This window comes from Ambystoma mexicanum, chromosome 8, assembly GCF_040938575.1.
Source record: "Ambystoma mexicanum isolate Mex_15411 chromosome 8, UKY_AmexF1_1, whole genome shotgun sequence".
In the NCBI taxonomy this organism is placed as follows: domain Eukaryota; kingdom Metazoa; phylum Chordata; class Amphibia; order Caudata; family Ambystomatidae; genus Ambystoma; species Ambystoma mexicanum.
In genome coordinates this window covers 381,332,243-381,358,864 of record NC_090929.1, presented here as the reverse complement: position 1 = coordinate 381,358,864, position 26,622 = coordinate 381,332,243, and the positions used below count along the sequence as shown (strand labels likewise).

General features: G+C 45.5%; 1 protein-coding gene across 2 annotated transcripts in view; it reads left to right on the top strand.

The window, feature by feature from the left end:
• Positions 1 to 21,769, top strand: part of NDOR1 (NADPH dependent diflavin oxidoreductase 1) — a 667,841-nt gene extending 646,072 nt beyond the window's left edge. For both annotated transcript variants that reach the window (XM_069609846.1, XM_069609847.1), the window contains exon 15: positions 20,378 to 21,769. In XM_069609846.1, coding sequence (XP_069465947.1) covers positions 20,378 to 20,522 — 145 coding nt within the window. In that variant the 3' untranslated portion in view covers positions 20,523 to 21,769. The remainder of the gene's footprint in view (positions 1 to 20,377) is intronic.
• The last annotated feature ends 4,853 nt before the right edge of the window (positions 21,770 to 26,622 follow it).

Below are 26,622 nucleotides of genomic sequence, written 5' to 3'. Positions count from 1 at the left end.
GCTTAAATTAGAAGCCTCTTTTTGGAGGCTGGTGCTTAAGCTGCTGGACTCTGCATAAGGAGTCCTAATAAGGTGTCACGGACGACACCCTGAAAAGAGAGGCACAGGACACCCAGGAAGGGTTTCGCGTGGTTGTGCCGAAGTAAGGTGGACAGAATAGTACACACACAGCTCAAAGTAATTAGAACGAAGAGTAGTCAAGTGTAGCAAGGAACAAGGTACAACTAAATGGATTCCCTCTAGGGGTGTATGCAGATCTAGGAAAAGAGTATTCCACGGACCTTAGGAAAAACTCTAACCTTCTGCACAGTTTGCTATAGCAGAGGCCCACGCTGTTTGCTCATGACTTGGAACAACAGCTATGGGTGTCTGTAACGTAGAAATGAGACAAGGGAAGGGGCAGAGGTTGCCTGATGGAAACCAACAGACAAGCTCTGTACAAAAGGGTCTACAAACAGTACAAGAGAAGATACTTACAGACAAATCCAGGAAAGGGAAGTTGATAGCAAACTAGCAGAAGGAAATGAAGGGAAAGTCGTGTAACAGGATTGGATAGCAGAGGACAGTAAGGAACAAGGTTGAGAGCTCAGAGGAGCAGTAAAGCAATGAGCAAGCCCACATGAGCAGGGCTGTAAGGTAGAGAGCCCAGAGGGAAAGGGCTTAGGGCAGCGAAGTAAAGCAGGCTGCACGGCAAGGAACCCAGAAGGGCCGGGCAGCAAGGAGTGAGCCCTGAGGGGCAGGGCCGCTGACCGTAGAAGGTTGCAGAGGACTGTAGAGGGCTGCTAGGCTGAGAACCCAGCGGAAAAAGGTACGTAGTAAACAGCTGAGCGTGATCAGCTGCAAGGTAGGAAGCCCAGAGGACAAGGGCTGTAGGCAGCCTGAGTGAGGCAGGCTGCAGAGCAGGGAGCCCAGAGGACAATGGCTGTAGGCAGCCGGAGTGAGGCAGGCTGCAGAGCAGGGAGCCCAGAGGCAGGGCAAGGCTGGAAGGCAGCAGAGCGTGATCGGCTGCAATGTAGAGAGCCCAGCAGGGCAAGGGCGTAGGCTGGAAGGCAGCAGAGCGTGATCGGCTGCAATGTAGAGAGCCCGGCAGGGCAAGGACGGAGGCTGGATCCAAAGCCAGAGTAAGGAGGAACCGCATGCAAGATCCGTAGCTCAAAGCAACAAGGTGCCGGAAAGACTCCTAATGCAAGAGACTGAGCTCCTGCAGGCGGCTAATTGGTCGCACCTGGCTAAGCACACCTGTAGACAATCGGCCACCTCCCTCTCTGTTCCTGAGCTGGTGGAAGCAGAGGAGATCCCTAGGGCTTCTGGGGATTGTAGATCCAAAGATGTTATAGTCAAATGCATTGTGGTAAGTGTAGTTTGTTGGGAAAATAGAAAAGCACCAAAGTCTCGCAAATGGGAAATAAGGTCCATATTGATCGTTAATGTATGCGCCCATGGCGCAGGCATGACATAAGGAGAGAATGGAGTCTTCAATCTCTTGAGTGCACTGTGAGCTGTAATTCAATAATGCTGTACGGGAAGTGCTGAATGATTGACAGCAATGACATTTTCAAAATGATAAGGCGTGAAATGGACACAGATAAATGTGAGATGTTGACAAATTGGCAAAAGGAAAATGAACTCTTACTCGATACCATTGTCTCAGATGAAGAAGAACTCATACATAATCCATGCAGAGTCCTGCGCAAAATCAAGGAATTAGACTGGGTAAGGATGACTGAAACAGCGGCCAAACAAAAACTGACCTCACACCTACCTTGCAATACAAAAAAATTGAACGAATTGCAAAATTATATAAAGAAATTCCCAAACAGATGGACACGTAACTTGATATTGAGAGCACGCCTAAACTTAATAGAAACCAACAAAATTCTGTACATCAGAGGTCTCGCACAGTCACCAAGTTGCCGATTCTGTCATGACACATTGCCTCAACCACAAGAAACAATTCGCCATCTTCTGATGGTATGTTCGGAGACACGTGTAATAAGACAATGCTACCTATCATGTGGTAGGAACAGTGGTGTAGGCTCATAAGTGGCGATAGAATCAGCTGGCGAATTGCCACATCAAAAATCTTGGGACACATTGTGAATTATCTGCTGAACGGAAACCAGCGAAATGGAGCTGTAACAACATTTAAACAATAAACTCAAACGAAACAGTTGATTTATGTTAACTTAGACAAATTATGATCAGACTACTATTTTGTAAAAATCAAATGTTGATTAAGCAATAAAAAAATATGATTGCCTGTTCTGAAGTAACATCTGGGGGGACCTATCCACAGCGTGCACCTCCAATCGAGCACTGGCCTTCTGAAACTCCCTCTGAGAGCGCAGGCTGTTTTTGTGTACATGGGCCTTTGCCGCTACATCCACCTCCTATTCTAATGCCACCTGTAACGCCTCCCTTGCCCCCCTTAGAAACACTACGGTTTCCAAAATAAGCTCCCCTCGAAACACACCTTTAGCAGCGTCCTACACCACCATCCAGTCCTGCCCCTCAGAATTATTCTCCTGAAAGTTATTTCAGATGGTAGCTTCCATGTGTGCCCTGAGTGCTATCCCGCAATATCAATTCATTCAGCCGCCGGGGTTTCCTTTCTCTTGGCAAACTCCCACCCTCCCCCAGCTCCACCTGCACCAAAACTGGGGAATGTTCAGAAAGATACTGTATACCTATATCCACAGTGATGACTGAGGGAACCAGGGAAGCCAACCCCAACAACATATCCATTCTGGAGAAGCCCCTATTCACTGCCAAAAAGTGTGTATACTCCCTGTCTACTAGACGGAAGAAGCTCAGGTCTCAATGAGACCCAATTCTCTTAGAAATCTTGCCAATTCATGTCTGTGTATGGCATCGTTAGAGGTTGGAGGCAGTGTTTTGTCTTTCATCGGGTCCACCACATAATTGAAATCTCCTCCTACCACCACCTGGCTCTCGACCAACCCTCCCAACCGCACCCCCAACGTTTTAATAAACTGTCCTGCTGGTCATTAGGGCCATACAGGCTATCAAAGTGTACATTTGATCCCCGATCCCGCCTATCAATGCCAGCAACCTCCCTTCCGGGTCTCTATACAGAAAGCGTTTGGTGAAAGTAGCAGGGACCTCAAGCAATAGTCCCACCCCTTTTTTCTTGGACCCTGAGGATGCATAAAATTGCTGGGGAAATAGTTTCTCATCCACCTCTTGTTGGCTGCTAGCAAATGTCTTCTGAAGGAAGACTAGGCAGTCCTTCAGCTCCCCCGGCACCCTAAGTATGGATCTGTGTTTGGTGGGATAGTTCAACCCCTGAATGTTCAAGGTGACCATTGTCAACTCTGCCATCCCCTTATTTTTGTTCTCGGCCTCACCACACCATCCTGCCGTGAGAAAAAAACGATATGCCTCCTGTTCCATTGGACAACTCATGCCACGAAAAGCAAAAAAGATCATTCCCTGATCTAACTACTCCCAAACATTTACCCCCCCAGCCCCACACCAAGCCCCCCCCCCACTGGGTTTGTATCTCTGTCACGGTGCCCCTGGGGCATAATCCAATGCACCCCCCTGCATACCTCCCCTCCATCCCCTGTGCCATGCAGAGAATATAAAGACAACCATGGACACAGCTAGGGTGTTGACCCTGTGAGGTATCTGAGGGCGTCCTCACTTCTTTCCCCAATATATCTTCCTCTCTCCCATCCCACTCCACCCCAGTAAACCAGGGAAAGGCTGTCGCTATCTGATCCTAACCCTCGGGGGTGGAAATGCGAGGGAGGATCTCCTGGGTGGAGGAGACTTGGGGAGTGGGATGAGCCACTCTTAGAGGAGACAAGGTATCCCCCATGCCCCTTTCACCATGAGTCTGTCCTCCAACCCTTTATAGGTTATTGTCAATCCATTCCCTATTTTTTCCTTACATCATCCCCCAATAGACACCAGTTTGGGACGAGGAAGAGACCAACTAGAGACCTACATCCTCTCTTTATTGATGCACATGCATACAAACACCAGTTGTGTACTGGGATAAGGAGGAGGCCAGCAAGAGCAATGGAGGCCTCCCAAGTCAGCAATGAGCAGTCTAGTACTTTTTGGACCAATCAATCTGGCGGGCGTTTTAAAAGCAGGAAGTAGAGCGAAAATGGAGTCCGCTGTGAAAGCAGGTCTACGAACTATTGGACAAAGCAGACCTCTGCTGGAAGGCGGCGTGGCAGTCAGAGTGCACAAGAACCCCTGGAACATGCAGTGTGTATGCAGCGTCAAGTAAGGCTAATGGAAGCTGTAGTGGACCGCGGAAAGGGAACTGGCGTGACCAGGTCCTGCTTGAAAGTGAGGCCCGAGCTGCAAGAGATGCATCAGAGGTGTGAGCGAAGCCACAGAGAGCCGGTGGAGAGATGGAGCGAGGTGTTGCACGAGAGAGCGAGCTTTTGGCGGCTGGAAGCCTCGTTGGAATGCCGTAAACTCCGACCGGTGGGCCAACCTAGGAAGGCGGACACCAGGACGGCAGGCGAGCATGCAAAACATTTAGTGAATGCCGATTTGAATGAAAGCAAGTACTTTTTGAATATCTAATTAAAATGAAAGTAAGCACTTTCCGAATACTGATCTGATTGAAAACAAGTTGGATATAAGGAACTGTGTGATTTGAGAAAAGAAGCATTGGCAAAAAGTAGTATTTATTTATATTATTTATAATGCACCAATCACAGTCCCGAAGTCATAATAGCGCCAACAAGAAAACAGAAAACAAAATCAAGGAATCGGCACATTCAGAGAGGACCTTGGCTACAGTCAACAGAACAGCAACGTTTTTAATCCAGCCTTGAATCCACTGAGGGATTTACACATTCTTATGTCCGGGGGTGGGGGGGGATTGTTACAGCTTCTAGGCTCGGCATAGCAGAAGGAGCCCTAGCCCACAATGTCAAGCTTTGCCCATGGAGTGTAAAGGAGACCCATATTATTGGTCCTCAATGTTCTTTGAACCGGTAACCAAGAGATATGGTTGGAGATAAGCCGGGCTGACTCTATACAGGCATTTGTGCGTTATGCAGAGAAGATAAAAGGATACTCTGTTAGCTATGGGAAGCTAATGAAGTGCTCTCCTAGCTTCTGTGACATGGTCATTCCTGGCAAGAGCCATGAGAATATAAGGAACTGTGTAACTTGAGAAAACAAGCATTGGCAAGAGCCAGGAGAATGTGTGAAAGTGCTACAAGTGAATGGTGGCAAAACAAGTAATGATAAAGCATCATGGGGATGTGAAATGAGAATGAACCAAGCACCACCGTAAAGCTGAAGCAGTGGCAACGTGCATATGAAGAAGCCAGTAAGTGTGTCGTTTTCTTGACCTGTGACGTGTGGAACAAATGCACCTAGACCGAGTGCACCCTTCTATGGAAAAGTCACTGAGAGCCCTCCCAAATAAGCTTCTGTTTGAATAGAAAGGAAAGCTTGTGTGATCTGAAACTAAAGATTTGAACTATATGAAATTGGTGAAAAATAACCGAACCAGAAGAGCTTGAAATTGTCCCAAGGAATTGTGATTTGGAAAGGTGAAAGACTTGAAATCCTGGGGAAGGGAACCCCTTTGCTTTGTCAACTATTTTGAACTTGGGGGAGGGAAACCCTTAACAAACCAAGAGCTGGAAGAAGCTCTGCACTTTTATTTGAACTCTACTTATGTTGATGCTGACATCCCTACACATTATGTGCAATTAGATGTGAGGGCAAGTATAGGTTTTGGACACAGGAATTTGCTTTGGACTTCCCGACACAAACTATCCTTAGTTCTATTTTGGTAGGCAAATCCCACCTTAGCATAGGGCAGGTTAGGCCTTTTTCCAACCCCACATTTGATTTAATAAAAGTTTATAGCTCAAACTTTATTCAGTTGTCTGTGTTGTGTGTCTCACCCGCTAGTCACCGGGGATCTCTCTCTCTCCCAGGTGGCCAGGGCACGGCCACCGCCTTTCAATCCAGGCCCTGGCGGTGGAGCAGTGCGGAAGGATCACCTGTTGTAAGGCGTTTTCAGGGAGTTGGGGGTAAGGCAGCCGATGGTGAGACATGGTATTCCCCCCTTTTTTGTTAATCTACCCGATCCTATTTTATAGGATTTTCCAAAGTCCCAACTCCCCCCACCCTGCTTTTTCACAAACACTGGGCCAAGGAAGAGGATGACTGAGAGCAGCCAGACCAACTCTCTCACATCGTACTGGACATGTCCCGTTAAACGGGTCAGGCACTTTAAACTAAGTGCATACACCTACCAGTTGGCTCTCCTCACACGACCAAAAGGCAACAGCTAAAGACACACTCAGAGCAAGGCGGAACATGAGCAGAACTTCCAGGACTAGGGTACACCTACTGGAGCAGAGCAACGGGCGAAAGGACGACTGCAGCGGGCCGAAAACCCAAGGATTCGCTACTGGAGGTCATTGCCTGTGACAGATCATGATAGACACATGGAGAAGGCCAGATCCCATAAGTGACGATTGCATTGTGTTCCAATGACACAACAACCCCCCCCCCCCCCCCCCGGGTGAACGGCAGAGTTTGGGCGGTGAGGCCAAGCCTGTGGTACTAACCTTGACTCGTGAATTAAAAATAGCAAAACAAGGAAGAAGCTTACACAGCCGGTGGGTTGGCAAGCGACCTGAGAGGCAGGTGTTACGCTCACCTGGTATCCACGGGGACGCCACCCAGCCGTATGGACACTGGTATCCTCTCAGAGGTGGACCTTCCTGAACTGTGTGCTGTAAGGTCTGAGCCCAGCAGAGTGGGAACTTTTGTGAACTTTATGTTGGAATTCGAATTTTGGAAAATCAAGAAAAAGACTTTAATGTGGCAGGCCAGACGGGCCTCAATCCACGGTTAGTGGAACACGGTTGGAACTGTTAGTGTTGGAAACCAAGCCTTACTCTGTGAGGTGTAACTTGAGGAGGAGAGCTGGTTCAACTACCTTTTATTCTTCCGAACACTGATTTTTCCTTTTGTATACATGTCTCCTTTTTACACTTTTTGTATAAAGGATGGGGCAGGCATTAGGTTTTGTTAGCATAGGCCATTTCTGATTTGACTGACATCACTAGGACTGTTTAGTTTATCGTTTGATGGTCGAGATTACTCCCATCTTTTGCTTCACGTATACCTTGGGTGATGGCTTCATCCCTGGGTCCCCCTCTTCCGGGCGCAGACCCCTCACAAATCATATTCAACTTAATCAAGTAAACAGTTACTTTTCTCAATGAACTTTGGGTGATGTGCCCACCCCTGGACCCCCTCTCTTCTGGGCGCAGATTTTTGGAAAGTTCCTTAAGGCTACCAAGACCTCAGATATCTATGTTCTCTTGCTTTCGAGGGCCTGTTGGGTTCAAATGTATCGAAACAAAAGATCAATCAAAGTTGCTGTGTGTCGTGTAACTAATTCTCCTTATTCGGGTGATAGTTCATCACCCCAGGGATCCCCCTCTTCTGGGCTCAGACCCCTCTCGGACATCAGCCCCCCTCCGCCAGGTTCACTATGGCATTTCCTTGGTTTTTAGGGTGCTGGTTTCTCACCCTTGGTTCCCCTCTTCTGGGCGCAGAACCTTTTTGAGTCTCAGCCTCCCTCCACCAGGTTCACTATTGTCAACTTTTGCTAAACAGTTTACTATGGACATCCCTCAATCGGGTTCACTTCTGTCAACACACTCTTCATAGGGACTTCGGGCTTTGCCCCTTTTTGTCAGCATTCCTCTCCCGGGTTCACTGTTGCCAACTTTATCAATCATGCCTTTCTCAATCTCCTGTCAGTCAAAGTCTTTCGAATGCACAGAGGATTTAGCAAGACCCTTGTATGACCACTTCATATATTACGGCCTTCCAAGGGCCTTCTGCTATTAGCAGTTTCAACAAACACAGGATTGACCAGAGTTTCTGGACTAAGCACCCACCTGGTGCCAGATCCCTCTTCAGCTGTTCTCCCCTTTATTCTAACTGTTCTTTGAACTCCCTTTAAGTTGCTACTTTGTGGCTTTCATTCGACACAGTTCGGCTTTTTATCGGTTCTCCCCTCGACTCACCGGCTGTGATGAACTGCTTGGCTTTTCAGGATATCTGGAGTCAAGGTTGGTACCACAGAGACAAGTGTCTCTCCCCGGCTTGGTTGTCAGCGGAGGAGGGTCTCATCTACCGTTGACATTTGCTGCAACACACGCTAGCTATTGTTCGCGCTCTTACGATTCCTTCTGTGGAGTATTCACAAGCCTTGGTCGGAAAGGTCAAGGTCGCTTCTCTCCTTGTTACCCCGTCGGTGTGCGCCGTCTTTCTCCTCCTCTTGAACTGTCGTGTTCATGTTGTGTTCAAGTCGTGCGGTCTGCCTTGCTTGTAGTGTGCGCTCTTGCTCCACCTTTTATCCCTGTGGGGAAAGGAAATAGTCATCATGTGTTTGTGATTTAGGTCAATTGCCTGACTTTGCCTGACCCTTGGGTTGGGACCAGTCAGGGGGAGGGGGTTTGGAGTGTCAAGTATCCTACAGGGTAGGATGGGGAAGAGGTGTTATAGGGAATTGCAACCCTCATATCAGGAGGGTTGGTGACCTTGGAAGGGAGAGATAGGTAGGGTTTGGGAAACAAACTGGAATGACCAGAATTGTTTTCATAAGATGAACATGGGGAGGGGGAGTTGTGGGAATTGTAGTGTTTTATTTGAGTACATTGGGAAATGATGATCAGGAGTATTTGGTTATTTAACAGAAATGCAGGGATTCTGGGAGATGTAGTTTCCCGCGGCACTGAGGTGTGGGTTCTTACAGGGTTTACAGAAGACGGATGGGTTGTTGATAAAGGAGATTCATTCAGAGGAGGGGGGGTAGAATTGGAGTAGCCTGCAAAAACTTCATGGACTTCACCCTCCTCGCTGCCTTCCTCTGTATAATACTGCGTCTCGCCTGGGTTATTTCCCCAAGCACAACCCCGGGTGTCCTTACTCAGGTGGTCTTTTCCTGCTAGTCTGTCTTTAGGGATAGGATAAGAGAGGACCAGTTCTTCCCTGGTCACCTGAATAAGGGATTCCCGAGGTCTTCTTGGAAGGATACCCTCAGGTTTCTCACAGTAGTATCTTAATAATTAGTATATATAATCCCCCCGGGAGGGATAAACACTGGGCATATAATGTATTATGTTGAAAGAATTATCGGCAACTGGGTTCTAGGATTCCCTAAAGCTGGGATACTCATGGTCGGAGACTTTAATTTATTCTCAGTGGGCGGTTAGGGTTTCTGAAAAAGTGATGGAGGATTGCGTTCAAGTGTGTACATAGGTTCTTTGGGGTGCCAAACAGTGGGATAAAGGTTTGAAATGGTTTGAATGTCTGCAGGGAATGGGTTTCAATTTGTTAAACCCTTCCTACCTGGAAATTGGAAATAACTGGGACACTTGGACTAATGTCAGTCTCTTCATGTGTAGACTACATCTTTGTAGGTGGTGGGCTCGGGAAATAAATTGGTCAATTCACACACTCTTGGTGACAATAAGATTTTGAGACTGATTCTAAGTGACAAGAAAAGCCTTCCTTCCTTTAAGAAGAAATGGAATCTGCAAGTAACTCCTGGTGGTAATAGGATCAGATCAGATGGACTGAGCCCAACATCAATAGATTTAATCAGCTTTTTAGCATTTGTCCTTTGGTTACTGATGGCCTGACCTTGTTGAATAATGCTGCAATATTTTATCTCCTTAGTGATATACTAAATACAATCCATGAATACTAAAGCGATTTTGGTGAATGGGAAGAAACATGCTAATCTTTCACCTGACCATTCAGGAGCGGAAGAAAACACTATCTGGAGAGTTGCATAGAATAAAGCTCTCGGCTCTTCTTTGCACTGGGTTGATAAAAATAAGCTTATGGCCTCCTGCCAAATCAAACATCAAAATTGGTTACGCTTCTATACACAGGATGTGGGAAATGCCAATTGGAGAATGATCTTTAATTCACTTGGATCTGGTGACAACAAAAAGATCTGGCATTTATATAGACCGCACCTTTCCGATGCTGAACTTAGAGGTCAATCCTGTGGCAGCTAGTTCCTGGGAGGCAAATATCAATAAAACATTTTATTGTCAGTATGTTAGCATTCAAGGAGGGGCACCCAATTGGTGGGGACATCCTCGTTGCTTTCCCTTTGATCTGGATGATGTATTGAGGGTAAACTCCAGACTTAAATATTCTCATGAACCCAGGCCCAACGGGATTGCAGATTTTGTGATAAAGTGTAACCCCACCAGTTGGGCTCCTCTATTACTAAGATCGTTTCCTACAATTTGGGCTGATGTCTTACCCGAGAGCTGGCTTGAATCGATACTTGTGCCTGTGTTTAAGAAGGGCGATTGGACACTGCCATCTAATTACTGGCTACCGGCGATGATAAATGTATGTTGCAAAATATTCTCCACGTTGCTGGTCTGTAGAATTAATAGGTGGATAAATGAGAATAAGCTGCTATCACTGCAGCAGACCGGGTTTAGATCTGGTTATAACATCATTGACAATATTTTGACACTCCATTATCTCATTTCAAATATGCGTTGCACCCCTGGGAGGAAATTGTGTCTTCGTTTAATTGGCTACAGAGCTGCTTTTGATTGTGCTAATCGGGAGACTTTGGGAGAAACTTCAGGGTTGGGGTATTTGCTCTTGTGCGTTAGACCTTAATAGATCTGTGTACACTGACACTAAGGTAGCTGTTCGCCTTGATTTGGAGGGGGTCTCTCACGGGTGATATTGACACGAGTAGAGTTTTAAGCAGGGGCCTGAAAGGTGTGCAAGAGGTATGGAAGGACAAAAAGGTGAAGAAGGAAAGTGTGCAAGGGGCACAGGGGGACAAAGGGTGCCAGAAGGTGTAAGGGGAGGGGCCAGGAATTGGTGATCACGCATGGGGAGGAGCAAAAGCCCTGCATTCTTGAATGTCTCTGATACCACCCTGGTGTTGACCAAAGGTGTACAGCGCCACTTAATGGATGGTTGGAAAAGGGGGAGCTACAGTGAGAGTGAAGTGGGAGCGCGATCCTCCAAAGTGAAGGAAAGGCTGTTGCAACCTCACCAGAAAGAACTGTGCTTTGAGAGGTGCATCCTGACAAGGTGAACTCTTGGTGTTTTGTGTTTGAACATTTAAGTGAACCTTTTGAGGCAAGAGGGGCCTAGGCTTGGCTTGAGGAAGGGAACCCTGTGAGGTCTAAAAGGAAGTGTGACTTTTCTTTCGGAACAATAGGGATCAGAGCTTGGGGAACGGAACCCTGTGAGGTCTAAAAGGAAGTGTGACTTTTCTTTCGGAACAATAGGGATCAGAGCTTGGGGAAGGGAACCCTTTGAGGTCTAAAAGGAACTGTGACTTTTCTTTCGGAACCAGAGGAATCAGTGCTTGGGGAAGGGAACCCTGTGAGGTCTAAAAGGAACTGTGACTTTTCTTTGGAACCAGAGGGATCAGAGCTTGGGGAAGGGAACTTCAAGAGACCCAGAGACATTGTGAGCTGTATTGTCCTGCTGCAAGTGCCCTACTTGGAAGGTCCTAAGGGCACCCTGTTTGCGTTGAACTATTTTTAAACTGGCAGAACTAAACCTGACAGTAAGGCTATCTGAAACATCCTTGGTTTGCATTTCTTTTTGAACCACCATTTTTCTTTATGAAGACTTAACATCACATTTGTTTTAAGAGGTGAGGGCAATCATAGGTTTTGACACAGACAGACTTTGGTTTTGGACTTACGGACATCGACGGCCCTTAAGTATCAGTTAAGGGAACAACTCCATTAGAGTTGGAGCCAGTTCGGCATTACACCAACCCTACAAAGTTTTATAATGTTTTCAAACTTACTTTTGAGTCTTTGGGCCTCATTACGAGTAGCGCGGTAAAAACAGGGTCATTACCGGCATGGCGGAACGAGCGGGTCCATGCTTGTATGACGCCGCTAATAGCGGGTGATTATGAGTGCGCAAGCACGCGCGAACCCCCATGCCGGTAATGGCCATACCGGCATGCCGCAAAAGGCCCTCCAACCCCCCGATAACGCCATCAGGGGACCCACCGATACTGCCACCGCCTAGAAGGAACTCCTAAATACCGACCCAGTAATACCAACATGCTAATACCGGGCTCGTAAAACCGGACCCAGAAATAAAGTCATCACGTCAGAACGGGAAATGGGCCGGCGGCCATCTTTAAAAACACAATCCATTGCAATCCTCCCAAACCACCAGTTGATTCCTGGAGAGCTCTGTGCCAATACTTTGAGGATGTATAAGGCTACGCGGAAGTTTCTCTGACGCTGAATTGAATATGTTAGCAGACACACTTGCTGCACTTGTAGACCTCATGAAATCCCATGACATGAAGCGTGAGGTGCAGCAGAAGAAGGACATCTGACAGGAGATAGCCCGCAAGGTGTCGGCCGTAGGAACCACCCCACGTAGCGTCAAGGACTACAGGAAGGGGTGGGATGACCTCCGCTTGAGGGTCCGCAACATCATGGCAAGCAACAGGAGGCAGGCCGTGGGCACCGGCGGGGGTCCCCACTCTCCTGCCAAAATGATGCCCTGGGAGGAGACCGCAAGCAGCTTCATAGATCCAGGGTCCATCAAGGGATTCGGGGAGATGGAGACGGGTGCGGCATCATCCCCAGAAGGAGGTGAGTGACCCTGCAGATCCCTGTAGGGGAAACCATGACGTAGCACAAGTGATATGGAAGAGAGTCTAGGCAAGGCAATGCATGGCCCAACACCCACATCAACATATCCAAGTCCAGATGGCGGCCCAAACCCTGCCAGACAGAAATGCATGCTGAGTGCCAATCCCATAACCAACACAGAGCCAACACACCTGGACCATGCCCATGTAACACATCACACAAACCCCAAATCAACGGCATGCCACCTGCCATGCAGTGAATGCCAAAAATGCCCCCTCAGAATACCCTGTGTGACACACCAGTAAGACATGAATGCATGATTAAATGAACAATGAACAGCACCATTGTATGCTTCTGGCATGTAACTCCATCACTGATGCCCTGCATCTCTTCTACCCCCCCCAGGCACCGATGAGGAAGATGCCAGTCAAGACTACACCGCAAGGGCATCCACATCCCACCCAAAGAAAAGGGCTACCGCCACCACCACCTCTGTGGCAGCCAAGCAGGCCACACCCACACCCACAGCCAGTGTGCCTGACCGAGCCGAGACACAGCCAACAACACCTGCTGCCAGTGTGCCTCACACACGTGAGACCCAGCAGCCCACACCAGTTGAACGGGAGTCCATACAAGCACCGGACACCACTGACGATGACATAGATGGCAATGTGGACCAGGAGGGAGTCACAGAAGTGACATGTCCACCCAGCCCAAGCCCCGTGTCCACCACCTCGCACCATATCGAGCCCTCAGCCGCCTACAGCAGTGCTGATCCCTGCCTCCATGACTCGGACCTGAGCCCCTTCGAGGAGGACAGCACCCAAAATGCAAGCCCTGTGAGTTCACCACCCACCACTCCAGCTCCCACCAACACCCTCGAGTCACGTCTGTCAAGCGTGGAGGCCCGACAGGAGGCCATGTTGGAGCTCCTGCGGCAGTACGTTGCCGATGGAGCGGACACCAGGCGGGGAATCGCCACTGCCATTGCGGGGACCACAGCGACCGTAGCAGCAAACACAGCCGCTGTGAATGCGTCGGCTGTGCTGATGAGGGACTGTCTGGGGGCAGTAACACAAGTACTTACTTCAATCCTGCTCCACATGCAGCAGCCACACCTTGCAGCAGGCGTGGAACCTGCCACCAACTCATCATCATCCACCAAACCTGCCTCCTCAGTCCCCACCAGCCCTGTGCGCCAGATCCGAAGGAGTGCACGGCACCCCAAAATGCTGCCCCGGAAAGCAAAAAGTCCCACAAGTAGTGTGGGCGGACAATGGGAGTGGGACACATGGTTGGGTGTGAAGGGGAGTTTATTGGGGTTTTTTTTGGAGTTTGTTGGGTGGGTTTGGGAGTTCACTGGGGGTTGGGGGAGAGTGGTCACATTTTTGCTGTTTGAACTAATACACCCGTTGTGAGAAAAAACATTCAATGGCTGAACATTGTTCATTTTGTGTGTATCCATTTAATGTGTGACGGTGTTCAGTGGCCAACTCCCAACAATCCCTGTGTGCATGTCCACATGGACCCAGTGTGTCACTGACACATGTCTATCATAGTCCCTGAGGTTCAGAAGAATTCGTGAATCAGAGCTTGGCGTACTGCATGGCCATCCTGTGCATCACGTACTGGCAGGGGGGGCTACTTCACCTCTGTCTCCATCCTCATCATCCTCACCCGGTGCATGCATGTCAATGTCAGGTGGCAGTGGTACCTTTTTCCGGACGCACATGTTGTGCAGCATGACACGGGCCATGGTGATCTTTGCCACCTGCTCAGGCCTATAAAGGAGTGCCCCACCGGACCTGCTTAGGCTGCGGAAACACGCCTTCAACAGGCCAAAGGTCTGCTCAATCACAACATGGGTACGGGTGGGAACACGATTGTACTCCTCTTCATGGCTATTCTGCGGTTTCCGCACAAGGGTAAGTAGCCACGGCCTCAAGGGATATCCTCCATCACCTGCAAGCGAATTCAAATAGGTGTGTGTCACTCTGAGCTGCCACCTTCAGGAAGCACAGTCATGGCCGCAGCTATTTGGTGTGGACATGCACATGTCCCTGTACGTATGCAGGAATGTTAACTAGATGCATACTATACTGCTATGAGGTGTGATAGTCTGGATGGCGTTCAATAGATGATGAAAGGTGAAATAGTGCATGCTGAGGCGGATGTACTGTGGTTGTACGACAATGTTTAGCTCCCATTTATGCTGTGTATTATACACTGTGCATGGTCACACTAGCCACATTGGCACAGTTGCAATCCTGTTCAGTCATGCATTGCTTGACATACCCATGATGGCCTGGTTGTGCCTCTGTCTTGTTGTCATCGATATGCATAATTGGTAAAATGTTTGCCAGTGATGTGTCATTTTGGGTTTGGGAACTTCAGGTCAGGAGTGTCTAGCTCTGCATGCATTCTCCAATCACTGTCAATTGCCATCCAGGTGGAGTATGCATCCCCCCCATTTCCCACCCAGGTGGAGTATGCATCCCTACACATCAGTAGCCCATTGCACTGCCATGGCCCACTCAGGCAACTCACCAAGCAGCCAGGCACGTGGTCCAGCATGTCGCTCCATGTGACGGGGTAGCGTGGAGTTACGCAGCACCATAGCATCATGTGTTGATCCGGGAAATCGGGCGCAGCAATGTGTGATGATCTTGCTAGAGTCACATACCGTTTGCACATTGATGGAATGGTATTGCTTGCGATTGCAGTACACCGCCTCTATGGCATGGGGGACTACCAATTCCATATGGGTGCAGTCCAGGATACCAACACAATTGGGCATGCCTGCCAGTGCATGGAAGCCTACTTTGGTGTCGGCTATCTCCTGGGCAGTCCGTGGTAGGGATATGTGGGTGCTTGCGTGCTTCAGGAGGGCATCCAGCACTTGGTTCAGTATGCGTGAAAATAGTGGTTGTGAAATACCATGCAGCTGCCCCACTGTGTGTTGATAGGTGCCTGTAGCCAGGAAGTGGAGCACAGACACTACCTTTAGTAGCGGGGGGATGGCAGTGCGTTTTTCTATGAGGCTGGCAATGTCCTTGTGTATCGATGGTGTCCTGGTCCAACCGGTACAGGGTGTGGATCTGCTCAGGGGTTAGGTTGAATGGCCTGGGTCTGATGCGAGGGATTGGTGGCTGCCTACGAGGCACTGCTGGCTGCACTGGTGGTAATTGCTGGCCCTGTCTCGCCCTCCTTCTCCTCCTGCGTCTCCTCTATGCTGCCTGTTGTTGCTGCTGTAGTTTTGTTGGAGTTGCTGTTCTTGCTGTAGTTGTAGCAGTATAGGCATGTCCTCCAGCGCCATGATTGCAACAGGTAGTGGTAGCATTTTGGTATACTGGCCCAGCCTCCATTGACTCCACCTGTGGTGATTGTGTGCACCTGTGGCAGTTGGCTTGATTGCTGTTTGCGGGTGGTCCGCGATGCCTTTATGGCCGGCATCGTGCAGCCCCGGATTACCGCCTTCGGGATACCGGTATTTGCATGTCCGTGTGGGTTGTGATGTCCTCCTATTACCGGCATGCCGGTGATTGCTCCCCGGTATGAGGGGGCACGGTACAGGCGGTGTCGGTATTGGCGGGTTGTCGGGTCGGAATGCCCCGGACCCGTTAACGATGCCGCTATTACCATTCCGCCTTCATTTTTCCATTACCTCCATTCTCGTAATGAGGCCCTTTGTCTCTCTTGATACCATGCCTGCCTTACAGCCGCCACCACCTCATGTTCTTCTCTCTGCCTCCCCCTGATGTTACCTTCTTCAGTCGCTACCAGTCTCCCATGTTGCCACCTCTCCCTTCTCCTTTGGTCTCACCACCTGCTCCTGAGGGAGAATAATTTGAGGATTATTTTCTGAGTCCGAAGTTGGAACTTGATGTAAGTGGACCAGTCTGTCCTCTACTTGAAATTCCTAAAATGATTACATTGTGAGGCCAGTGGCTTCTAAGGCAACTGTTGGAAGATAAACCCTTGTTGGATGGAATAATTCCTTCCTTTTCTGAAGCTGAAGCCAGATTCTGAGGAGACCAATATTGAGGCAGGAGAAGTAATGCGTGTAAGGATACTTCTGAGGATTGTAGGTGCATCCAAGGCAGAGGTCGAACCAAGGTCTGCAGGTAGCTGAAAAAGCTGAGACAGAAGAAGCCGAAGTGGAAAGGAGGGAAAGCGGACCAGAAACAGGAAGCGAATAGGAGATAAGGAGGAACAATTGTGCTTTAAAAAGTGTCCTATATTTTGGCTTTTAAAGCTACTGCAGCCCGGTTTCACTAGGTGTAAAATGCATATTTCCAGTTTGGTAGTGTCATCTGCATCATCTGCTGTCTTATTGAGGGAGAATTCTGGTGGACGGTCTGCATGCCCGGTAGCAGCCGCTCTCTTGTTTGTGGAAATGTCATGTATGGGCATGAGATCTGGAATGTGAGCTTTACAGGTGGCGAGCCCGCCATCTACTGCAGTGGGACCATGTTGAAGTAGATGGTCGCATGACAACTTCCTTAAAGGGAAAACTTATTTTTCCAGTGTTAATGAAATGTTCTGCTTAGGGAGAACTTCAGGCTTTCTCAGGTGAGGAAGGAGTGTACTAATGTTAGACTACAGGGCCACACAAGAGTCTTTGGTTATGCAGTGTTATTAGGACTGGGCTATACTGCTGACCTAGTGGAGTGGGGAAGTCCTAGCCTCCCAGAGCCTGAGTAATGCGCAGCAGCATAATTGTCCTCTGCCATGTAATGGGGACCAAGATGAAGTGACTCGGGGACTCTCTCCATAATACCCCCCAGCCAAACATACACTGGTCCCCAGAGCCAGGCACGATACCTCCTTGCATATCTCCCCACCCATTCTCACTGGTTCCTCCCTTTTTGTAACTTTTTGGGAAGGCTGAACTTTGGAAGTGGTATCCCCCTCTAATATGAAATCCCGGGCCCACGCCTGTATAATGGGTGCATTCTAAGCCCATGAGGGTAATGCCAGAGGAAAGGGGATGCCAACAAAAGGAATGATGGCATCCTTTCATAAAGGCCTTGATTTCAAATTGAGTGATCCTATACAAATGAAAAATACTGTACAATAGGACTTGATACCCCTAACTGTAGTACTGGTGCTTTGAAGAGGTTCTAAGTGGGATTACCTGGAGCACCAGCAACAGATTCTGCTTGAAAGAGATGTTGTGAAGTTTGTACTAACCGTAACGAATTCAAAAATACCAATCCCATAAGGTGGACTTGAGGGTTGGGCTTCAGTCTGGGTTCCATATGTGTGTTTTCCTGGGACCTCAGAGGGCCATTGTTTGGTGGAAGTCTGTGTTATTGGTGCGGTTGTTTCAGAAAGTGATATTTGAAAGAAATGTATCCTGTGTTGTGTCTTGTAACTTGTTCCCTTCTTCGTTATTCACTTTATTCCTTTTGGATTGGGAGGTCACCATGCCAAAACAAGTAGCAGACATGAACATTTTTTTTTAATGCGATTTATTTTTATGAGTTTAGTTTGTGGGTAGAGTGCATTGCTTGCACGTTGGTGGTTGTATTATACTTGTGATTCAAAAAGCTACCATTTGAAGGCACTTGTTTTGTGCACAATGTAACCCAAGCAAGAGGTTTATAAAAAAAAAAAAGATACAAAAAAGAAAGTGTGTCCGTAAAACTGGTCATTTCTGTGTTGAGGCAGGCATGTGAAATGTTCAGTATAGGGATGTTGTGGACTGTAGCGTTTTCTAACAGTGTCATACAGTTTACCCCTTGACCCTGCTAAAATAATCGTACACACAGCAATGAGATTTTTGCAACACTTTAATTTAACCTTAGCCTTAACACACTTTTGACAGAAACTTTACAAGCTACAATATTCACTTATTTGTATCCACATGCAAATCGAACACATATGATTCAATCAGATTTTGACATGTTAAGAAATAACCAGCATTATTAAAAACAGTATTATTCATCTCTTTTAGACACTGCCTGTATCCACATTTGCCATACATGTGCATTTGAGCTATCTGAATATAATCGGCAACAGTATCGCAACATTCTCACTGATCTCACAATTGTAGTTCTATGTCAAAAACTCTACTTGACAAATCTCGAGCGGTAATTATTTCCCCTCTAACAATTTCAACTAAAAAATGTTCAACAGGGGACTTTTTTACTGCAGGTATTTCTGGAAACAATTGTTTGTCTTCTTTATAATTTGGTAGCCCCAGATTAATATATAACTGAATCAGGTTGTATACGAATTGATCGTTTTACAACTGCTCGAATGACAATTGACCTTTTCACAATTGACCAAATTGTGAAGGTCAATTGTACCATATATGTGGGGGGAAACCCCCCACCCAACGCCAAACCCCCCAAAATATATATATATATATATATATATATATATATATATATATATATATATATATATATATATATATATATATATATATATATATATATATATATTCGGGCAATTGTGAAAAGGTCAATTGTGACCCTTTAAATTCGGTCAATTGTTCATTCGAACAATTGTAAACGACCAATTTGGGTAATACCCTGAATCATAGGCTAGTTGCTGCTCTAGACCCAAGCCAGGCCATGTGTGTTTTCCATTCTTTTTGTTAACTTTGAAATCAAGGGTCTAAATAATTACCATGGAAATTATCAATTTCTTTGTTTTTCATTGGAAAATTGTAATGGTCGAAATTATAAATTAGCATTCTTTGTCCAAATTGTGAACCATTCTTGCACTGGCTTTAGAATCCCGTGCCATAGCACATTAAGCAATTTTTATGTGCACACCAAGGACAAAGTATTATCTGAAAAATCCCTTGTCACTCTGACAGAACCTTGGTGCCTTAGAAATGTTTTTCCTATATCACAGGTACATTATGGTGGGGACCTGGCTCAGTCTGAAGCACATCTATGTTTAATGTAGTAGACAGTGCAAATTAGGCTCACAGACACAATCAAACGTATATTTCATAGGCAGGCTCATACTCTTGAAGGTTAATACCTTGGCAGAATCCCTGTATTGTGTGGTCCTGTCCCAAATGTTCATGCAGGCTTCACTTTTGCTATATTAATTGGGATCTCTTGGTGAAGCAGTAACTGCTTGTTAAGCAAATAAGTACATCTTCATGTCCAGATTGCAGTTTCATAACATAGTGCTTCCATTTCTAGGCAACGACTGTTGCAGGTTTTTCCCACTTACATTTCTGTTTTCTCTAGGCCACGCTCCAAGCGTGGCACACAAGGATGAACACTAGGAGAGAGTCCCACGGCAACATCATTTATATTTTTCTGGAAATTTTTTATTTGCCCATTCTACCACGATCTTACCACTATAAAGGACCCTACAGCAATAGCTAAAACCATCAGGGATGCTGTCACGTAGATACATAGTAGTAATTCAGTTTTCAAATTACAGCACTCCAGAATAATGCACATAAAATATGCAGTGCCTGTTATGTGTTTTAGCTCTTGTGCTGCACTATCCAGGGCCTTTTCCCCCACTGTACCCTTTTCTATATCCTAGCACTTGCTTGCACCAGAGTTGGTGTACTACCTAAAAATCATAATATACTAAATCCATTTGTAATTTCCAAATATTGACATTATACCTGTATACATTTATTGCTTTTTATGGAACATTGCACTAAGCTTACTGTAAATAAGTCATTAGCATTTTTTTCTTCAGACTTTGTTTTTTTTCTCCGACCCTGCTAGAAATGCAAAATTAATGCCAGCAGCAGTGAGCGATGCCTTGAAGTTGGTTTTTCAGTCAGAAGGAGGGATGGCTGCCATGGAGGCTGAACTGTTTCTGACAGCACTTGAACAGTCGCATCGGTTCCAGTCTGAGACCTGGTCTTAATGATTGGATGACTAATACTACATGTACTATACCTCACAGCCATCGGGACCCACAGTTGCATGTAATTTATTGGAACTATTGGGGCATTTCAGACCTGATCAACAATGGCAGGAAGGACACACTTGAGGAACGCATGGGTTGTGCTTCTAAATCAACTTAATCACAAGGATTGTACATGATGCTCGTAACTAGCTATGATCCATTGATTAATCTGTGATGAACGACTAAGACATGCATGTCCCTCATGCTGCACAGAGGGACCTCTTGCACCATTAACCGAGGAATTGGTATTATGTGGACCCTACAACTGAAGTTTTCAACTGAGTGGCATAATCGTAAAGTATACATGCAATGTGAAATTAATTCTGATTGAGGATTTTAAAGGCGATCATTACAATTTTAAGTATTTTTCAGGCATAAATGAGTTTTTTTTTTATTCCTTTCACTGTTTATTTTTCAGTATGAATATGAGAGTGGGGGTATGATACTGCATCAAGCTGAAATAGTCTTATGTTCTGCTTAATGCTGGACTTCAGCCTCTAAGCGCATGACCGGGACTGGGTATCGAACCAGAGCTGCTTATTAGCACCCTCTGCGGTTACGGGAGCCAATCTGGTTGCTCCAAAGCTAGGCTGTATCTACTGATGCAAGCCCAGGTTTGCCCGCTACACCCACCCCTCCAACCTTTGCTGCTCTTTTCCCACCTCACCTGCCAAACACATTGCCCCTGAACTATCCTCCTGGCTGATCAACCACTAACTTGATACTCTACAATGTTTCCTGTCCTTAGAAGTGTTCTTCTTAAAGATATAACCAGACCGAGAAACAGCATCTAGGCAGAGCCACTATCCCCGACCTCACACTTGCATCAATCCTTAACTTGAAAGTATCCTCAATGGTCGTCCACTCCCCATCCCATCTCTTAACAATGACATGTCCTAGGATTGCCTTCATCCTCTCCAACACAAGTCTACCTGCCTGTTGGGAGCTATGTACCTGTCCTGAATCCCATTTGAGTATATCCCACACTTGCCAAATTCGGGTCTATGGAATCCCGCTCACCATGTCTCTCCCACTGAATCCTAACATACTGAGTGGAACTCCGCTATCCCTCCCAGCCCATTATCTGCTCTGCAATGAGGGGTTTCACCCCCCCACCCTTGCAACACTATACTCCCTCAACTCCCTATCCCCCAATGCCTGCCTAGCACCCTCTCCTCCCACCACTGCCCTCTCACTCTGTGCCATCAATGCAGAGCTCCGACTCCCATATTCCCACCCCATCACCCAGCCAACGCCACTCTCGCACCTAATCCACCATGAATTTCTTACCCCTTCTTCCACAGCAGCCTGATCCTCTTCCTGTCTCTGCGCATTGTACACACAGTAATAGAAAGCTGACAATGCTTTCTGTGACTGTGTGTTCGGTGCACATATCCATCGGATGAAGATAATTTTGGTTACCCATATTCAGCAAGGATGGAATTGTCGACAACCCAAAAATAAGAGGAAATCTGACTGTAGTATCTAACGCAGGCTGTATGTGAAACATTACACGTTATATCAATGGGTACTCCCAAATTTTTTGTTTTCGGGGGGTCTAGTCTCTAAACAGGGAGATTCTTGAGAGACAAAACAGCACAACAGACTGACTACCCCTCTCTCTTAGGTCTTTCGGCAACACAGGTGTAGGTGCTAAGATACTGTTACATCAATCTACAGCAATAGTTTTTATAGTACAACAACATTTATACAGGGAAAGAATTTTTTCTCATAGACCGTTAATTTATAGAGATATAAATCTTTTAATAATCAGTTAAAAACTATATGTTTTTATATGTATAAAACTTGTACATGTGTGTGCTTTTTCATACGTCACTCATACCTTTCAGAATTCTACATTCATACTGTGACATAAGAGTATAACAATTTAAATTTTCTTGTGGCATATTAATCATTGATAATATGCATGACAACAGGAAAAACGTTTAGTTTTTCTATAAGTCGACATATGTTTCGGCCCCTTCTATTAGTACCACCGTTGTCTACGGTAGTCTTAGGACTTGTTAGTCGGCCATCTTCAGGACAATACTGGTTTTATTGAAGCTTTACGTCTTCACCTCTTTTTCTTTTTCGTAAGAAAAGCCAAATCTAAAAACATAAATAATGTTTGTGTTACATTGAGGATCGGTCTGTGCTCTTATACTTGTTTTTAAGATAATGGCCAGATGACTTTGCCAAGAACGTAGCACCCACCTGTGGTCGAAATGTTTTGTTCTGGACCACGGAGCTAAAGTTGTAGGGTATCTTCTATTTTACCCCTTGTCTGGAGCCCTATTGTAAAGGGGACAGATGTAGGGAAGTTACTGCCTTGTATATGTGCTGAAATCAACATATCGGGAGGAGACGTCCTCTTTTTACATTTTGAGAAGAAACTTACATTAGGTTTCTTGATCTGGGTGAATCTTCAGAATTCTATGCTTGTGTGCCACTAGATGAATAATGGATGTATCACAGCTGTTTGCATGGGTGGCATCGGGAGATAGTGCCTAAAGAACAAAGGCTCAATTAGAGGTCAATCTGTTATATTCTTCTTTCAGTTATTATCTTAAACATTAGTGTTCTCGCCCTGTCTTGGTACACTTTTGTTGTTAATTAACAACTGATTTTGACTTATGGATGATAGTCAGACTTCGTATATCTACCCGGTCTTATATGGTGTTAGAAATTGTATCTATCAGTGACTTAACAACTTTTATTAAGCGGGCTGTGAATGTGTATGGATCACATTTCTGACTCGAACTGCGTGTTATGCGGTGATATGGGCTGCTATGTTTCACTATGTCTTATGGATGATGGTCGAACTTCATATATCTACCCGAGCTTATATGGTGGTAGAAATTGTATCTATCAGTGACTTAACAGCTTTTGTTAAGCGGGCTGTAAATGTGTATGAATCACATTTCTGACTCGAACCGCATGTTATGCGGTGATGAGGCTGCTATGTTTCACCATGCAGTGAATTAGTAATGGTTATTATTAAGGCGCGTACCCATACGATCTCTTATCTTAATGGTACAGATTTTACTTTGGGGAAGTGCCTCTGTGTAAGTTCGTGCTTACTCGTTTGCCGCCGGCCACTGAAGTTTAACTACGTGCAGGAGTCGTCACAGGGTGGCAAACAATCTAGCTTACCTCTGGTATTTCTTCGCGGCAAGTGTTTTAGTTCTAACGATGTCCCTTCGTCTGTCGCTGTAACGGTCGACAGAAACGAAAAAGGGGGTGTGACGTATAGATTTATATGCGTCACATGAACGCAATGCACGCATTATTAACGTGCGTTGACGTGAGCTGCTTGTAGCAACAAACATTGCGGCCATTTGTAAGCGTATATGGCTAAACAGCGGAATTTAATTATATGCTAGATGTTGTAGCTGTTGTTTGAGCGGATAAACACGTAGTTAAACTTCAGTGGCCGGCGGCAAACGAGTAAGCACGAACTTACACAGAGGCACTTCCCCAAAGTAAAATCTGTACCATTAAGATAAGAGATCGTATGGGTACGCGCCTTAATAATAACCATTACTAATTCACTGCATGGTGAAACATAGCAGCCTCATCACCGCATAACATGCGGTTCGAGTCAGAAATGTGATTCATACACATTTACAGCCCGCTTAACAAAAGCTGTTAAGTCACTGATAGATACAATTTCTACCACCATATAAGCTCGGGTAGATATATGAAGTTCGACCATCATCCATAAGACATAGTGAAACATAGCAGCCCATATCACCGCATAACACGCGGTTCGAGTCAGAAATGTGATCCATACACATTCACAGCCCGCTTAATAAAAGTTGTTAAGTCACTGATAGATACAATTTCTAACACCATATAAGACCGGGTAGATATACGAAGTCTGACTATCATCCATAAGTCAAAATCAGTTGTTAATTAACAACAAAAGTGTACCAAGACAGGGCGAGAACACTAATGTTTAAGATAATAACTGAAAGAAGAATATAACAGATTGACCTCTAATTGAGCCTTTGTTCTTTAGGCACTATCTCCCGATGCCACCCATGCAAACAGCTGTGATACATCCATTATTCATCTAGTGGCACACAAGCATAGAATTCTGAAGATTCACCCAGATCAAGAAACCTAATGTAAGTTTCTTCTCAAAATGTAAAAAGAGGACGTCTCCTCCCGATATGTTGATTTCAGCACATATACAAGGCAGTAACTTCCCTACATCTGTCCCCTTTACAATAGGGCTCCAGACAAGGGGTAAAATAGAAGATACCCTACAACTTTAGCTCCGTGGTCCAGAACAAAACATTTCGACCACAGGTGGGTGCTACGTTCTTGGCAAAGTCATCTGGCCATTATCTTAAAAACAAGTATAAGAGCACAGACCGATCCTCAATGTAACACAAACATTATTTATGTTTTTAGATTTGGCTTTTCTTACGAAAAAGAAAAAGAGGTGAAGACGTAAAGCTTCAATAAAACCAGTATTGTCCTGAAGATGGCCGACTAACAAGTCCTAAGACTACTGTAGACAACAGTGGTACTAATAGAAGGGGCCGAAACATATGTCGACTTATAGAAAAACTAAACGTTTTTCCTGTTGTCATGCATATTATCAATGATTAATATGCCACAAGAAAATTTAAATTGTTATACTCTTATGTCACAGTATGAATGTAGAATTCTGAAAGGTATGAGTGACGTATGAAAAAGCACACACATGTACAAGTTTTATACATATAAAAACATATAGTTTTTAACTGATTATTAAAAGATTTATATCTCTATAAATTAACGGTCTATGAGAAAAAATTCTTTCCCTGTATAAATGTTGTTGTACTATAAAAACTATTGCTGTAGATTGATGTAACAGTATCTTAGCACCTACACCTGTGTTGCCGAAAGACCTAAGAGAGAGGGGTAGTCAGTCTGTTGTGCTGTTTTGTCTGTGAAACATTACATACAGCTTTACCCCTTAGAAAAGGTTTGTTTTTAGCCACCATTTTACAGATCAGGTATATTATAAGTGAACGTTCTGTGTGTATTGAGGATTTAAAACCTTCCCTTTGGACGACATCCTTGTTTGGTTTTCTAATGTGAAAGTGTTCTCAATTAACAAGGGATCCTCTCGGCTGTATGCTCTTTCAAAGGTATGGTCCCACACCTTCAGTGTATGTGAAATTCACAGTATTTTCAAGGGACGAGAGATGTAATGTATACCAAAATCATGGCTGCGTTTATTGGACAAGAGAAGATTATACGGGTGCACACGTATGTATAGTAAAAATTAGATGGTAATGACTAAGTTAGTGAGCTGCAGAGGAGAGTAACGCAGCACTGGCACTGGGTTGCGATGAGCAATGTACAAAAAATGGAAAGTGTCCACGGTCTGTGGATCACTCACGTCCCCTGCACACTCGAAAAAATTGTATGGTAACAAACGATAAATAATTATAGTTCAATTAGAAATTAGTAGATTAGAAATCTGTCCTTTCTAGTTATGTAACATCTTATGGAAAAAGATTAAGGAAAACAGTTGTTCTATTTCTTTCAAATATAATAATTATAAGTAGACCCAATTAGTTATAAGGTTAGTTCTTGACAGGAAATGTAATAAGTCAACTTGATTTGACATAAGTTTGAGATTGAAACATTATTTTTAATTTGACTCAAAAGAGTAGAGCGAGAAACATTCCAACTGTAAGAACAGAGTTACAATATTACTTTCATATTGGTACAATGTCTTCAGAGGTGATTCATGTTCGAAACTCAACGCGTTTCGGAAAAACATTTCCTTCGTCAGGAGTGGATACTTGTGGGTACATTCAAAACATTCTGTAATCCCAATTTCTGATATCTGCTGGTCGTAAAACAAATAAGTATCTCTCAGTTTACATATGTGGAGCAGATACACTTGCAAATCTTCAATTAGATACATTAAATAAAGGAGACCCTACCTGGCATAGGTGCCCCACTGAAATTCTGCCTGTGTTTATGCTGGGTAAGGATCCAATTTCTTAACTGGAGTGATTACCTGCGAATGTCCATAAGTACAGAAGTAAAT